Raw genomic sequence first — 17914 nt, 5'->3', positions numbered from 1 at the left:
CAACTTACAACAAAATTCAACTATATACTGTTCTATAAAGATGTGTTGCTGATTGCAGTTCGTGGCCAGGGTTTGATTTCATAACAAAAGGAAATACACACTGTACAAGCAACCAGACATTTATGCCAATGGAGAAAAGTTTTAGTTGCAAGGTAAAACTGATCATACACACATGCAATGGAGAATGCAAGGAGATACTTCATATGATGTTACAGCTCGGACAAACTTTATTCAGTCAACTGAAAGTCATGTAGATGTGAATAATCCATTTTTTACAATGATGCAACTTGTTCTCTGCAAATATAAAGGCATGTCAGGATCTCACACCACTATCCATCACTTGCCAAATACTTCACATTTGAGGTTCTAAATCAAATCAATCTCTTTATTGAAAAAGGGGGTATGTGTCTGAATATGAGACACTCAGACCGTCTAGACAGCTTAATTATATAACTACATCTCTACTGAGGTCTGAAGTAGTCAAAAAGAGTATGTGACTTTGCCTCTGTACCATCTGCTAAATGTGTGCTGAAACTTGCTGTCTCCAGACCCGGTGGCTGTGCTGTTCAAGGTTCCAGGTTTAATTCCTCAAACTCGTTCCCTGATGAGATGCTCAACTTCGTCAAGACCCACCCTCTGATGGATGAAGCCGTCCCATCACTCGGACAAAGACCCTGGATAGTCAGAACCATGGTCAGGTGAGACTGAACAAGCAAGCAAGCAAGCAGCCAAACACCAATCCTGTCTCCTGGTGATTATGTTTGCTAATTTGCATCAGCAAATAGGTTTTGAGAGAATCGTAGTGCCACTTCAATTACATTTCTTATCAGTGTAATGTGGAAACTTATTAAGTGAATATATCTGACAAGTTACAGCTTATATTTGCAAAACAATATAATTAATTTATATAAATGAATATAAAGCTTTTCATTGATATGTTTTAGGTATTTAGAGCACTTAGGAATGATTGCAATCTTGGTTAAATATTGAAAAAGTCAAGTCTTGAAGCTCAAGAATGAGAGTGTGTTTACTTTATTAAGTAGCTTATCTTAACTTTGACCAAAAGGGCCACTGATGCCTAAACCTAACCACACGTGGGACCCAGGATGCAAACTCGGGTCTCTGTTGTCAAACTCCTGTGCTCTGTACGCCAACCATCCAGCCTGAACACTGCCATTCAGTACTTCAGATATTATCATTGAACATAATCCAGGCAGCAATTATGTTTCCCTCAAGAAATATTTGGCAAAACAAATTAATATACAAACATAATTTCTATAATAAAGTAGGGTCTGTGGAGGGTTTTAGCCATCAGACAATGAATGCTGGAAAGTTTGCTAATATACAAATGTTTTTTAAGAACCTTAATTTGAACTCACTTACTTTGAAAGGGGCCGGAAAATAAAAAACTAGAAATTTAAAGTTGACTTGATTAATAAAACTTGTTTTAATTTAAATATTTACATTAACTTATTGATATTAGTTGATAAATAAGACTCAGGTTGCAAACATACGCAGATATGTATGCAAACACACACATGATCAGTCAGTTTGGGCTCCTTCTGTCGAACTTATCCTGGTTGGGTATAAAGCCTGTGGTAGTAGAGCAGCTGTAGCTCATCCAGTCTCACATAAATGCATGCATGCCTCTCTCTCTCTCTCTCTCTCTCTCTCCACTATCTACCGTATGGGGTGCCGCTGTCGACCAGCCACCAGGGGATTACGGGGACTGGATGTATATGGAATATTAAACACCCAGCACAACATGGCTTCTATTCTCGTCTATTGACTCAGACATGCAGGGCTGTGTGTAGTTCAGCAACACTCTGCTATTGTTCCAAGACGAGCCCATTTACTTGACTGATATTATTAATGACTGAACGTCTGGCGTAATTAGTTTATTATGCAAATGTGATGAGCAGTTTCTTCTCAGTGGAATTCATTTCATTTTGAAGTGACTCAAGAGAAAATGGCATATTATGATGTAAATTCACAAGAGTCTGTATTTTACACCTAAACCAATCAGTTGTAATGCACTTAAATCATAAACTTGCCTCCAGGAACTACTTGAGTATGCTTTTAGCTTTCATAGGAGAAAAGTCCCGAATGAGCCGCACAGCTCGGTGACATTAATGTAGTGCTCTATCTCTCCTGTTGTGCAGGTACCAGCTAAATAAGATTGTGGTGGACACAGAAGCAGGGCCTTATAGAAACCGGACCGTGCTGTTCCTCGGGTCCAGCAGAGGGACCATCCTCAAGTTCCTCATCATGCCCAACCAGGACAACACCGTCACCAATAGCAACATCTTCCTGGAGGAGCTAGAGGGATTCAACCCTGATAAGTAAGACGTCAAAGCGAACAGGAAGGAAATTGACATATATTTTGAACTGTTAATGGCATCTTCAACACATTTGGAAATACGTTTCTTTTTCTGTTTTCTTGCTGAAGATTAATAGCACTTTCATGTCTGTAAGCCTTGGAAGACTGAAACAGCCTGGCTTTGTCCAGATGTAACAAAATCTATGTATTAGCACCTCTAAAGCTCACTAATTAAAACATTATATCTAGTTTGTTTAATATGTGCGAAGACCAAAGTGTAAAAACATCATGTTGAGGTTTTAAAGGGGTGTTATGTGATTATTTTTCCAGTAACTTCCTGGAGTCTTGTCGTCACTGTGAGGTTGTTACATGACGTGTTAATTAGTGAGCTTTTTTACCTTTGGTTAGATGCAGGCTCACTGTTTCCACATTTCCGGTCTTTATGCTAAGCTAAGCTAAGCGGGTGCTTGAGTTAGCATATATTTATTCATATTTATTTGTACAGCAATAAGAGTGGTGTGTGTGTGTAACAAAAAAACTATTACATAACAGCACAAATCTGTATAGTTAGAGAGCCTGATGTTAAATATCTCGGCAGGGGAGGTAAAGAAAGGGTTAAATGACATCCGAGGTTGATGTATACACAGCGAGGGGAGCTGGTAGGGAGATACTCCTAGAAAAACAGTCACATGAAAAAAAAAAAAAGCATGACATGTCCTCAAAACATGCCGTGTCCTGAATTATGCAGAAAACCTCACCTACTCTTCGAGAGATACGCATAATTGTGCAGGAGCTGAGACGATGCAACCCCATGCGGAGAATACAAATAGGGCAAACAGAAAAGAATAGGATTAGAGGCTAATATTCATTATCAGGAAATCTGAACATCTTCTAATGAGGTTGAGAGACACTGTAGAACGGCATTAGTGGAAAAACATCAGAAAATAATGAAATGTTGATAAAATCACATTATCCTTAATCTTCACAAAAATGACAGGAAAAAATGACCCCTTATCTTCAGTCTGAAGCTAAATTATATTTAATATCTGGATCTTAAAAGATTGGAGTGGATTGGGCTTCCTGTCCCTTTTCTAATTACCATTTTGCATGAGGCAGTCAGCCTTGAGGTTTCATTGGATGCACATCACTACGTAATGAACACTTGGTACAATGCCTTTTCAATCTTCATTTTTGCTTTTGTTCTTTGTTGAGATGCAGTGTTCCACATAGTGGACGGCCGCAGGGTAGAATATTGTCACACAGATGCAGGCAGATTTTGGCTGGTGATCATCTTTCACCAAGGCTAATTAGAGGCCTTTTTTTAAAAGAGAGTACATGTTTCTAAACACTAGTTTTCCGACGTGGTAATTGTGCTCTCTGGTACATATACCTTTTTGGCAATACGGGGAAATACAGGATTATTTCTTGAACCAGCTAGCTGGAAACACTCTTTCTCACTACAGTAGAGTCCAATCTAAATTAGTTGTACTGTTTCACTTCTTATTTAGTAATAAACATCCTTCCCTTCCCAACCCCTCCAAAATTTGCACATCAATTTGTGTCTCAGCTTATTTGTTCTGCTTCAGACTTGACAAAATGAGGGATAGTGATGACCGGTGAAATGAAGAGACTGTGTGATGAATGAGCTACTGTGGACTGGAGCCAGTATGTGAGGGATAATTTGGTGTGCATGGTGAGCCCACCGGGAGGTCAGTGACAGTCCAGCTATCACAGCAGGCACCCAGCTAAGAAGAAGAAGACAGAGCACAGCCACATCAGGGTCTTTTTATGCTCCAGGCCAGGCCACCCCCACCCTTACCTTACATACACAGAGAAAGCGATGTCTTGTGCCCTGTAATAACCCCAGGGTACACAGGAGCAGGGCCTCTAACACATCATCATCGTCATCTTTTAAGAAGTCAGCACAGATAGAAATAACTGGTTTGTGATGGGCTGGGTACCATAATGACCTGAAGGAGATACAACCCTAAAAGAGCCTGTGTCTACTCCTATCTTCTCTCTGATCTTGGTTCTATATCGCTTATTTTCTTTTCATGAGTCTCTGTGTTTCTCTGCCTTTTTCCCTGCATTTGTTACTTGTTTATTCTATTTTTTATTTATTTCTTTGCTTTCCTTACGTCTCCAACCCTGCTTTCCCCTGCCTTGTGTGATATTGGCTGTGAAGAATGACTCACAGCTTGGCCTTAGCAGAATGATAGATTCTTCTTAATGACTGTGGGTCCGCCGCAATGTTATTACCATAAACCATCCAGATACAACTGATGCATGAGTGCACATGTGCATAAAAAGGTATAAATCCACTGCACGGAGGCAGGTTGGTGCCGGCTATCGTAGCCCTAAGTGCCAATTAGAAGCGATTCAGTTCCTGGCTGCTGTTTTTTGATGGCCAGCCCGACCTCTCAAACCTCCAAAATCAGCACAGTGGGTATTTGGATTGACACCGTCACATCTGGCTACACGGATTGGCCTCTCGCCGCTTTCACTTTTATTATGGCTTTTATTTATAGAACTGTTTATGTTTGGTTGTGTTTCATGGGGAATGTTTTTTCCCTGCTGTAATGCTCAGAGTGAGGTCAGAGGTTTAATGTGCAGTCTTGGTCTGGTAATTGAAATTGCCTAATGCATTTTTGTTTTTTCTGTGTGCCTGCCTATTTGTGTATGCGTGTGTTGCAGGTGTGCTGAAGACTCTCTGCAGGCCAGGCAGCTGTTGTCTCTGACTCTGGACCGAGCAAGCCACACTCTGCTCTTGGCCTTTCCCTCCTGTGTAGTCAGAGTACCAGTGGCACGGTGCCAGCTCTATTCCCGATGCATGAAGTGAGTCTGCACCAAATACTATATGTAGGAACATGAAAGGGCAGCAAGGCAGCATAACAAGAAGTTAGGTGACTGTTCAAGAACCATCTGGTCTTCACAAGTGTCCTTGAGCCAGACACTGTGAACCCCTGCCAGCCCCTGGCTGCTTTATAGTGTACCTGACCTGACTTTTCCTGCAATAATAACCATACTACAACTTAATAACAACAGTCACTGTGTCCTTGAGTAAAGTAATAATCTGATAACTGCTTTATAATATGGAAATGAGTCAAAATGCAATAAAATGCACCAGTAAATTGGAGGGAAATATAATAAAAGCTGTTAGTGTACTACATCGCCATCAGATATAATGCTGTATTATTGCCATAGCCTGCAAGGTTAACTTTATGTACCATCATTTTAACAGAAAATAATAATAGTAATGTTTACTGACATAACATGGCTAATAAATGATAATACTACATGATAATGAAGCTCATGGGAGTAGTAAGCATTTAACAATTTCATGTAATAACTGAATTATATTACTGTATCATATAATCAGTTGTAGTATAAGGTATAATCAGTAGTGAATGTGTTAATGTGATATTATTCAAAAGATTATATTTCATCGCATCATTCAGCAGTTTATAAGATTATCAGAAGCTCCAATGAAGTTGCTCATTTTGTTATTCTGGCAGCTCACCAGCCTGAATGTGTTTAACTTAATCTGAATGTGCAGCAGGGCATTTCTGAAAAAATGAAAAAAAGTCCACTAATCCTCCATAATTAAACATAAAAATGCATATATTCAAAGTAATGATATTTCACCTGCATACACCCACACAAGCACCGTAATACAGACTCGCTCTCCCTCGCCACACTCAACGAGTCTCAGTGCCTGTGGCTGTGGCCCGTTCGGGTCCACTTACACACTAACACATACCGGTACACACACCAGGCGTGGAGTGTGTTCACTGAACCAGGTGAGTCATACAAGCGTGTAATCCAGAGCACATTAAGACACAGTCACATGCTTTCTGAGGTGTGTTTAGTGTGTGCGCATTTTATGTGTTTAGATGAGAGATTAATCTTCTGTGTGCAAGTATGTTGAAGGTTTCTTAGTCATGCTTCGGCAGCTTCAGTTCTGGGTTTTAACCTGTGAAGAGTGTCAGTCTACATGGTTGGCTTATTTTTTTCAAAAAATCTTTAACATTTCTAATAAAATAAACATATCATCACATAACAGTACGCAGCCTTTGAGATCCTTTTCCTAGAGTGAGGAAATATGATGACAATGACAATAACAACAAAAGTACATAAAAGCTGAGGTTTTACATATTATCCCTCAGCAGCAACTAATCCCTTTTAGGCTAATTCACATCCCTGCCAACCATTTTTCAAAATATAGCACAGTTTTTGATTGATTTCCTACCTTTCAGGCATACAGTAATTTCTATTCATGACACTAGTGCTGTATGAAAATTAACTTAGAGAGACTGGAGTGAACACCTCATTGGCTTTTTGTTTTTTCTAGAATTACATTATCACTGTGTAGCAGTGTAAGGGTTCATTTGCAAAAACAGATATCTTTGTTTTTATTTATTTATTTACCTAAATCATGTTTTTTTGTGCATTCCAAGGAATATCATTTTAACTAGTGTTGGTTTATTCATTTTAAGACTGGCTTTTTATTTGTTTTTGTCTTCGTACTTGAGAGCATTTCAAAAACTCTACTTGCTGCTGCAGTCAAGGACATTGTGACATCTAACATCTATATAATATTTAAGAGATGGAGTTGAAATATATCTCATTCATGAACCAATTTGTCTGAAAATCCAACCCCAGAGACCCCGCAAGCAACATGGACACTCAATCTGTTACTGTTACCTGCACTTTTATTCTCAATCTGGAAAAAGCTTTTTTTGTATATTATATTATATTTTGTATTTGTATTTTGCTGTTTCTATAATTGGGAAATAAGTTTTACACTTAATTCCTAGTAGTTTAATCTACTAACAAAGTTTTTTTTATTGGTCCTTTTTCAGCTGCATTCCCTCTTTACCCGATACAAACTTTCACAAAGAAGTAAAATATTCGTTGTGATGAATAACATTATCAGTTATAAGTTTCAAGTCTGAAGAAGTTGGAAATTAATAGTTTCTGGAAAGTGGGAAATCTGTGTTTTAAATCTGTGTCACACATTGGGAGATGATAATGATGTTAAGCACTTATGTTCATGGTTTGTAACTTTTTTTCAAAATTTATGAATATGACATATGACGTGATCCTGACTTTTAGTTTTAGAACTAGACTAAATAACTAATCGGGTAACAAATAAACAAATAAGTAGCCAAGATCAAACAAATCAAGTATTTAACTTTTAAGTTACGCAAGGGGAAGTTTAAGTGAAATACAAATTCTTTAAAGTTCAAGAAATTAAGTTAATTTTTGTGTCTCTGCAGGAACTGTATTGCCTCCAGGGACCCTTACTGTGGGTGGACCAGAGGAAGCACCTGCTCTTTCCTCAGACCTGGGACCAGGTATGACACCTCTCCTTAAAACACACTATGTCTGCACCACTTCATATGGTATACAGACACTGCCCTGTGTCATTATACTGACACTTTTATTTATTCTTTGTCTGTTAAGTCCATCTGAAGTTTTGCATGCTGTTTTACCACCTTTCTGTGTTCTCTGTCTTTGATCAGGCTGTTTTTTTAAATCTATTTTTGATTTGATTTGATTTATTTCTACTTTTATCATTCCTCTCAAGGTTATTTTTCTGACAGCAGACCTAGCCGACCACCCATAGATTCATCACATGTATTATTTATCTGGTTTGGAAGTCCTTGGTTCTATTTGCGACTATTTGAGCTTGAGTAACATCTGTGCCTGTCACCACTGTCTGCTCTGTGTACACTTATTGATTCAAGATGTCTGCCGCTGCTGTTAAACAATACTATGTTCTTTCACTTTGCTTCTTACGTGGTGGCCATAAAACACCGTGCAAAGTTTTGAGTTTGTTTCTCTGTCCTGTTTTGTTTGAATGTGTGTGTCTGCCCGGATGTCTGGGTTTGTGTGTGTGAATGCAAGAGTATGTGTGTGTTTTTGTGACCTCTCTCTCCTCCTGCTACTGAAACGCGGCTGTCTATCTTGACAGCTCACCTCCAGTCGCGGCTGCCTCCCTCCAGTGAAATCAAATCTCTCTTTAGTCAGGCTGCTTATTGAGTTAGGGCTTCAAAACACAGGTGTAGTGCCAGCAAAACAGACAACATGGGCCTTAAAGACCACCTCAGGCTGCCTGCTTATGCTATTAAAGGCCTCTGTGTTGGTCCTGATTTGATTTACCAAGGGCGGTCAACTTGGCAATCGATTTTGCATTGAGTTACTGTGGATTTCCTCTTTGTGGACAAATGCAACCTCTCTTTGCAAACTGACGCCAGAGGAGAGCTCAACCGTTATATAACAATATATTGTAGTTTGGACAATTTCTGAGGAAAAGATGTTTTGTATTATTTATGAAAGTAGTTGTTGTGGTTGGTTTTATTGTTGTGCGTATTTCTGATTTCCCACATTTACTTTGTTCACTGCTGTTATTGCACTGCTAAACAAGGTGAGAAGAATAATTTCTCACTATCTTTAGCTTCTGCCAGTGAGAATATGGTGACAAAGCAACCATTAGTTTTAGGCAATTGTTTCGAGAGTTTATCCTTTACTTTTAACCAACAATTTCAACCATTCATGCATTAGGTTTAACTAATCATTTTTAATCATTTCATCTTTAGCTTACTCTTTCAACTTCTCCACTCACGTTCTGTTATCACTGTCTACAGTACAAGCACAAGACTCATTGCCACAGGACCTAGCATGAATAAGCATATGGTCTTTATCAGTATCAATGACGTCTTTCAATATAGAGCCAATGTACCTAGGAAAACATGCTGGAAATAAAAAACACTATTAAAAAAAAAAACACACACAGACCCACAGGCAAAGCTAATGTATACAAAGTAAATGACCTACAGTTCGTGAGAGGCAGCCAACTGAACACAAACCATTATTCTTTATTAAGATGACAACCGCTGTAGGTTCACGGGGCACTTGGATTCATTTGTCACCGGGATTTCTAGGCATTAAAAGCACGAATGTTGGCTGCACTACTGCCTGAGCCTTTAGCTAATTGCCAAATGCTTTTCAGTCACTTGTCCCAATGAGCTTTTTCCAGCATCCTCATGTAGTTTGTGCTCTGGTTCTAAAAAGGTTGTTTGTAGGTCAACATTTGATCCAGTGTAACAGCACTATTCATGCCATGTAGTCTAGAACTTTAAAGGTGTCCTCAGTGGCTCTGACTGAGTCATCAGCACAAAGAATCAAGCAAAGTAATAATGAATGAACAATGAAAATCAGCACATCTTTGATTTGTTCTGTCCTATGGAGCCATTATTGTAGTAAAACTATTTACAAATGTGACTGGAGAGTTGTGTAACTGTAACAGATTTGTAAATGTGTAAAAAAGAATCTACAAATGTGTATTAGATTCACAAATGTATTGAGATTTGTAAATGTGTAGACAAATCTGTGAATGCAGACATACGTATTAATAATGGCTAAGAAGTCTAAGTACTAGATTTGCTCCAAGAGCTGGAAATACAGAAAACTGATTAGTTACAACTCAGGCGGGACTCTCAATTGGCTCTTTTTACACTAGACTTTTGCTATACTATCCCTCCATGTCAACTAGAAAATGCATCTTTTGTAAGTAAATAAGATGTTGGCTAGTATTCAAAACATGCTCCATACCCTGAAGTATTTTAACTTTAAATAAGCTCTAATTTCTCTAACTGTTCCTTCCTTCTTACGTAGGCTTACATTGAGTTATTTGAGTATCTCTGCTGCCAAGTACTCATTGATATGATGGATCCTTACTAAAACAGGTAGGGTTTGATCAAAAGTGTAAGTCAGGTGTCAAACAGATTAAATTTGACAGATTTTTTTTTTTAATATGTAAGTTTTTCAAAGGAATAGCCTGACAATTTGGGAAATAGGCTTTTGTGCTTTTTTTGCTGACAGTTAGATGGGCAAGAACAGTTCCAGCACTCCTGCTCCTGGTAAAACACTTTGACCTTTGTGTGGATAAGACAACAGATATAACGTTTTAATTAATGATCTTGAGATGAAAATGGTATCTCATCTAACTCAACAAGAAATATGAAACATTATTATTATACATTAACTATCCCTTTAATATACTTGTAAATCAAGAGATGTGGAAAGTAGTCATTGCCTGCCGGCTGGCAACCAGCTGGCAGCCGGCTCGGGTGGGAATTCTGCTGGATTCTGCTACATATCATATATATATCCATTCATTCCATTCAGATAAGCAAGGGCTTGTCATGGACCACCTGGTAATTCTAGGTGGCTGCATCTGTAGTTAGATATGGCCATTAAGAATAGTAGGCTACTGATTTTAAAATAGAAAATTTAATTAGAAATTAGAAAATCAATTATAAAATGGATTACATTATGTAATAATAATTGTAATACATACATTATTATCATCTACAGTGCTTTATCAAAATTAGAAGCTAATATTTTTTCATCTATTCAGTATTAGAATGTGTTCAAATGTAATTTAATTTAACTTTCATAGAGTTGTGTTGTTACACAGGCGTGTTTTACTTATATCCTTTAGTTACAGGCATTTCCACTCACTTTCCATGTCCTCATAAAGTACTCTGTACTCAATGAAGCTATATATGTTTGTGCTCACAAACACACACAGACTCACAGAGCCTGTCCTTTGCAACTTGCCGCTGTTTTCCCTTATATGAGCCATGATTAAGAGCAGTTGTGTTTTTCTTTGTGAGCACCTGGTCTGTGTGCTGTTCTCATTTCCTCTCTGCTTCCTTACTTCATCATATGTTATTGTCCTTTGAGTTTTCCAGCTCCCCTGTCGCCCAAATGGGAAATGAGTTTTAAAGCACGGGGATAGAGTTGTAGAAATAAGATATATCATAATTTCTCGAGAATTATACAATATGAGTTTGTGGTTGAAGGTTGTTACGTTTTTCATAAAGGTATGGTAGGTTTTTCATAAAACTGACATGGTGATCTTATGATGTATTTTTTAGAGAACCGCTCTCCCTTAAGCTCCATATTAATGATTAAAACAGATTTTCTTGACTCTACTCTAACTCCTTAATACTTGAAGACATGAAATTTGTATTTACTCCAAAGTGAAGTATGCTAACCCAGAAATATTTGCAATTCAGTGCATTAATTAGCTTAATTAATGACCCTGCAGGCATAAGTGGTTATCTCTAAATTATAATGGTGATTATTGCAGGATATTAGGCAGCTCAAGGGCCTCTTGAGTTATTTTGCGGTTTTAATTGTTTTTTTTTTAATTCCTACTTTATCAAAATAAAAACAACGAGTTCTACAAACTGAGTGTTAAAGGAGCTTGTAGAGATACACGCTCCCTTGTCCTCTGCTGTAACATTGAGATAGTTTTCCTCTATCAGAGTGGATCTGTGCTGTGTGTCAGTGGCCGAGTTGCTGTGCCTCCGTGTCTTCTGATTAATGACTGTGTCTCTTCTCCTCTGCAGACTGCCGTTCGAGCAAGATGTTGAACAGGGAAACGTGGCCCACTTGGGTGACTGTGACGGTAAGAGGAGTGATTCTCAGTCTCTGCGTATGTGTGTGTGTGTGTGTGTTTTTTTTTGCCCACAAGTGTTGAAGCTAATAGCTCTCTTGTCTTTGCCCAGATCCTTGTATAAGTTGTGTATCTTCCGGGCAAACAACAATACTGTAAAAGAGAGGGAAGAGCCTGGTAGTTTTTAGTTTATATACAGGGAAAATCCACAAATAAACAGAGACAAGTCCCAGTTCACCTCACTGCTCTGTAGTTTCTCACTTCTCCCAAGAGTAACCACTGAGATCCAACACAAAGACGGTCTGCTAGTCTCATTTTGTCTCCAAGCTGGCAAGAAAATCTCTGTGTATGTTTTAGCTAACTTTGTTCTTCTCGCTGTTTACTCTGTCCTTACTTGTATGCTATCTCTGCTTTGGTCTGGTAGATTTTTGTTGCATATACATGTGGTTAATTATATTCAACTCTAGCTTGAATTCCCCTTGATGTTTCCTTTTTTCTCTCTCCATATCATTATGAAAATAGATGTGGTACAGTACACAGCAAAGCAAAATCTCTATTCTAGATACACAGAGGTTTTTGGATACTCCCATGACACATCCTCTCTTTGATCTGAGCACTAATTCCAATGCGTGCAAATTAATCCTGTGCTTCTGAAAGTTCCCCGAGTTCATGTGCCGTGCTCCCTGAGAAAAGAACAGATAAATATTGCATAATCGGAACTTGCGTACAACTCTAATCCTGTTTTAGATGGGTGCTCTGTTTGATGCTGCTCTCTCACTTCAGGTCCTCTGACCACTGAACCACAGGGGATGGTCTCTGTAACTGATGGTGCTCACTCTATGCATGGCGAAGTTAAGCTAGTTATTTGTCTTCATTGAGCCCATGTGTAGCTCCTTATAGAACATGTGGGGGAACTTTTTCAAGCTGTTAGTCCCGCTCCCGAAGAGAAACCCATGATCTTCCACAGAGTTTATTTTATTCAAGACAGATGATGTTATCCATGTTTCCTGCTTTAGATTTCTGCAAGTTAGTTTTTGTAAAAAATAACATGAAGGAGATGAAAAATATGAGAAATGTCTTCTCCACAGGGGAACTCCACTTCAGCAAATACACACGTTTGTGCAGGAAGCTTGTAATTAAAAGTGCAACTTTTATGATCATTACTCCACTTCTGTACTACACCAGTGGGTGAGAGATGAACATAATTATTCTTGCTCACTGCTAATGGAGTGTTTTACAAGCTCTAGTCTCAGATCCTCTTCTTATACTTGTTATATCTTGAACTCTGGTACAAGGTCTCGGGGTCAAAGCGCGTAATGACACTGATACTGAAGCTGTACGCTATTCCACTCACTGCACACTGATCATCAACGCACTTCTCCCTAATCTACTATGTCTTGCATTGTACCTCATTTACACGCAGTTTTTTAAGTGTCTGCCAATTGGATATCCTGCTATTTCGTAGCCCATCTCTTATGGGATTAGACCGACACCTTTACAAAACATGAATAGGAACCAGATTCCAGCTGTGTTGGTTACAAATCAGCCCGAGTGATCGCGTGAAAACAAATACTAATCCTTACAAGGTTAAATCCGCTAAATAACTCGCTGATCTAAATGTCTTATATTCAAACAACTATTTCAGGTCATTGTAAGTCGTTCATATGCATCAGCTCACTTGTATCTTTTATGTCACTAAACAAAAGATCAGAAAAATCTAATACAAAGGACGTGAAAAAACACAACTAATTGATTCTCATCTTGTATTCCCCCTAGATCACACACTGGGCCAATTCATTGTTTTTCTTCCAAAAGCAGCATACTGACCCATTTCTTTATGAAAAGGCAGTATACCAGCAATTTGCTCAGTCATTGTTTTTCTTAAATTATATCACCAAAAAACACTATTTTCCGTTTTATTTTTATTATTAGTTTTAGCAATGAAAACAAATCAGTTTTACAAGCGGTGTAGTTTTTGGCATTAAAAGTAAATTGACTACGACAGTATGAAAACATGAAAATACGAAACAGAATATAAATTTTCAGATTTGTACACATGAAAGTGTGCCTTGCCCTGATGGCTGCTCCTTTTGGACTGGTGTCGGATAGAGAAGTACCGCTCTGCCCCCTGTCTCGGGCTTTTGAGGAATATCTGAGGCGTGTTTGCTCCTGCGTCTGATCCCGTCATGAAATATGCGCGAGCTGAACTCTGTTGACAGAGGTGAGCTCTGTTGTCTCTAGATGAACGAGAGCTGCTGGATTGGCACGGCAGGAATGTGAGGCAGCATCTATCTGACTGCTGCCACCAACATTTAGACAGCACTTTGTCTCAGGTATTGTGATGAACTTGGTGCCGCTGCCTATCTTTTCATCATATCTCTTTTTTTTTATTTGACACTTTCATTGTCTCTGATATGGATGCTTTCCTCAGTGTTTCCTGTTCCTAGTTAACGCTGAGTCCATCTTTCTTTGTCTTCCTGTAAGACAAAGATTCTTTCAGCCATCTGCAGACGCAATATTCAGTCAGAGGAAGACAGAGAGGCGCAGCTTCAATGAGCTTGTTATGACAAACTGTCACTGACACCGTTAAGACTTTGAAAAGTGCCTGCACACCCTCTCTATATGTGTCTGTCAGCATCTTCCTCTGCGCTTCTCTTCACGTGCCTTAATCTTCACATACACAGGACACATACTGTACATCTGTGTACTTACAAACACACACATATGCTCACACACACTAACACAGACTCTTCAGGGACTTGGATTGTCGAAATAGACAGAAGGCTTTTGGTTGCTGAATATTTCATATCTCTATATTGGACTCATTCCACCTGTCTGTATCTTGACCCAGCAGATGGGAGGTGAGATATGGTCTGGCCTACCTATCTCTCTTTGGGGAAATTCAGCAATCTCATTTTAACTCTGCCTTTGCTTACTTCTTTTCTCAAAGAAGAGTCTCTCTCTGCAGCTGCATATCAAACTAAATTTTCTCACTCTGGCCTCCAGAGAGATCAACATTCACACACACACACACATCTTCAGCAGTCAGTAAGCATGAAGAACAGCTTTTTTTAATCATGGTTAGGGTTAGGCATGAGGTAATATTAAGTGTCACTTAAATTAGTGGTTCCAAACCTGCGGCTTGGGGTGACTCAGCAGGTCACAGGATAAATCTGAGGGGTCATGAGAGAAAGGTAAGAAGAAAAAACATTGTTCTTCAACAGGAATTAATATTAATTTTACCGACTTTTCTTTAATCTTTGCTATTGTCTCAAAACAAGTATTCAAATAAAGAATCGAAAAAAGTTTACAAGGGAAATTTCATCTTTGGTAGGGCTATTGACAACTTACTAGTTCTAGTGGTATGCAGCCAGGATAGCATTTGTTTTATTTGCTCTGGTTTTGAGGGAATATTTCTTGAGTACAAAGCAGCTCCAGTGAAATTGCTTCTGGAAAGTTGACAACAGCCCTACGATTAAAGTGTTTTTCACAGTTTGTCACCTTTTAAATATAAAATAAATGGATCCCTTTTTTTTTTTTTTGCATCTAATTCTTTCTTTTTTGATTTCGCTGGCATTACTTCCCCAAAGTTATTTTTCAATGCTGTGAGCAGTAGTACCAAAATTTCATTCACCTCAGTTGTGTCGGTGGTGACATATCTGAAAACCTGGCCAAATGAAAAGTCTGCATGAAAGGATAGTGCTAGAGGCACTGTAAGTGAGAGAGAAGTTGTTAGTAATTTGGATGAATTGGTTCTTTAAGATTAAGGTCAGCCTGGTTATGTTCAGTTTTTTAACAGGAAATTATGCTGGTTCTGGCTTTGCAGCTTGTCATAAAAAGAGCAAGTCATTTATTGTGCCATAGTCTTTGCTCCTCTGCTGCTCCAATGCCTCTCTTCTCCCTCATGCTTCATCTCTCTCCAGTCACAGTCAGTGCTACACTGATTTCAGAGCAGCCTTGTCGTCAGACCTCAAAGGGAGATGGATGGACGGCCTTACTTAGAGCCCAGCTAACTGCCTCCCCTTTCTCCTTAGCCAGAGAGGAGCAGTTGCTGGAGGGAGAATCGATTTTCATCTCTCCTCGGGCTGATGGCAGTCGAATAGATATCAAGGGTGATTCTGCAAGGGGAAAGGAATGGGGCTGAGGAGAGCAGGGATGGGGAGGGGAGGGGAGGCCGGGCAAATCAGATCCAGAAGAAGAGAGTAGAGCAAAAAGAGATTGAGAGATCATAGGAAGAAGGCAAACTTTGAGGATGGAAAGGGTGAAATGGTTCAGGGGATCAGAAGTGTGGTGTCATAAGGGCGAATAAGAAGAAAGCAGAGTGATAGGAAGAGAGGGCCGAAAGAGTGACGTCAGAGGAGGGAAGAAATGCGAGATGGTGGGGGTAATCACATAGGAAGCGGAGAAAAGACGAGGGCGAGGGTGGATGAAAGCATCGAGAATGGAGGGAGGCGCGGGGTAAGGGAGAAGAGCGGCTGCTTTCATGGGTGCTAGGCCGGGCCGGCGTGACAAATGGACTGAGAGTGCCACCGGCGTCTCCTGTGTCACACTGCTGTCACTGGCCTCCTCAGTGGGCTTGTGGCCAGGCTGTAACTTCTGTCAGGTGATGTACGCCACCTGTCTCACGTCCTCTTAATCTTCTCTTTTTACATATATCACAGAGCAGCTGCATTCTCCTTAGTTCACTCTTGTAGGTACGTCTTTATTTTAATCATAATGTCCCTAACGCTTGCTAAAAAACTTATTTCTGCAATGTCCGAAGACCGCGGTAGGAGATTATAGAAAACTATACAAGGAAGTCGGGTGTAGCTAAGGCTATAGGCTTGTGGTTATGCATGGCTGTCTCTGCATTTATTAGAAAACACACACACACCGACACACACACTCACCAAATATTAGTATGTAGAGTCATACCGTTCCTCTAAACCCACTCTGATCAAAGCAGGGTTTGGAAGCACAACGTCTAATTGAGACGATGTGCTGTGGGAGGGACACTTTGATGAAAGAGATGAGGTCAGAGGAATAACTGGGTTCAATTATGTGTGTGTGTATACGTGTGTGTGCATGTGTGTCTAATGTAGGTCCATTAGCCTATGGGCTCTACTTTCTCTCAGGCGCTAAGCAAGCTCATTTTGTGAGTCCAAACAAACCGAGGGGGGTGAAGTGACGCAGTTCTTCTGGCATGAAAGAGTGCATTTCCACCTGCTAAGATCACATTTTACTGCAAACTCAAGCACAAAGAGTAATTTTCAAGGCTCTAGTACCATAGACGCATTTACACAGATCTCTACAAAGTCACTGGAAAACAACCGTCAAACGTATTTTGAGTGTCGCCTCTTTTACTTGATTTTTCAAATACACTTCAGAAAACCATGTACATTTCCGTGCTTTTTGGAACTCTCACTGAATTAAACACCTGTAGCCGTCATACAGCAGTTGGAATAATGTGTTTGTTCCATCTGCAGTCTGTAGCAATGTAATGCCCATATTTACACTATGGTCAAACAGTGTGGGTACATTCATCAATTATTCAATTTTCTGCCACAGCCCTGGGATCTAACAGAATAGATACACACAGACACACAAAGTTCTCAGACTAATAAACTTTACAAACACACACTCCATATTTATACTGTTTATTATGAGTATAAAAGCATTTTCTTTGGATCTTTTGAACATTTTGTTCTCCAAGCACCATTTTTAACTGGAGAAAGAGTTTCTTCCTCTCAGCTTGTCAAACTGTGGCAATAGTAACAAAGAAAACTGTGTGTGTCAGCCAGTACAATGCTACAAAACTTTCTTTTTATAGTTTTTGGACAGTAATGGCATTCTACACCACACAGGCATCAGGCTGTGGCTACACAATGCTTGATAGAAGGGTAGATTCTAGTGTTTTATTAGTTGATAATGACAAAAACATAAAGCAACCTGCCTTATATTTTAAAAAGGGACATAATATGTGCCTGGAACCATATTACCAATGTAATATTACGTACCACTAGACTTAAGAACAGCTTCTTCCCTCAGGCTGTGAGACTGCTTTATTCATCGTCAGCACTTCGTTATGTAAAATAGTTTTATATTTTTTATGATTTATTAATCAATTTTACTGTATATACTTT

At 39.2% G+C, this 17914-nt stretch overlaps 1 protein-coding gene across 1 annotated transcript in view; it reads left to right on the top strand.

The window, feature by feature from the left end:
* The window catches only part of sema6bb (sema domain, transmembrane domain (TM), and cytoplasmic domain, (semaphorin) 6Bb), a 122190-nt gene that overhangs the window by 84643 nt on the left and 19633 nt on the right, over nucleotides 1–17914 (top strand). Inside the window, exons 12-16 of the mRNA XM_035653190.1 lie at nucleotides 549–698; nucleotides 2163–2342; nucleotides 5015–5155; nucleotides 7600–7677; nucleotides 11746–11804. Coding sequence (XP_035509083.1) covers nucleotides 549–698; nucleotides 2163–2342; nucleotides 5015–5155; nucleotides 7600–7677; nucleotides 11746–11804 — 608 coding nt within the window. The remainder of the gene's footprint in view (nucleotides 1–548; nucleotides 699–2162; nucleotides 2343–5014; nucleotides 5156–7599; nucleotides 7678–11745; nucleotides 11805–17914) is intronic.

The sequence above is a fragment of the Morone saxatilis genome, unplaced genomic scaffold (assembly GCF_004916995.1).
Source record: "Morone saxatilis isolate NCDOM2014 unplaced genomic scaffold, NCSU_SB_2.0 Contig12, whole genome shotgun sequence".
NCBI lineage: Eukaryota > Metazoa > Chordata > Actinopteri > Moronidae > Morone > Morone saxatilis.
Note: the sequence above shows the minus strand (reverse complement) of the source record. Positions and strands in the feature narration are given on the sequence as shown.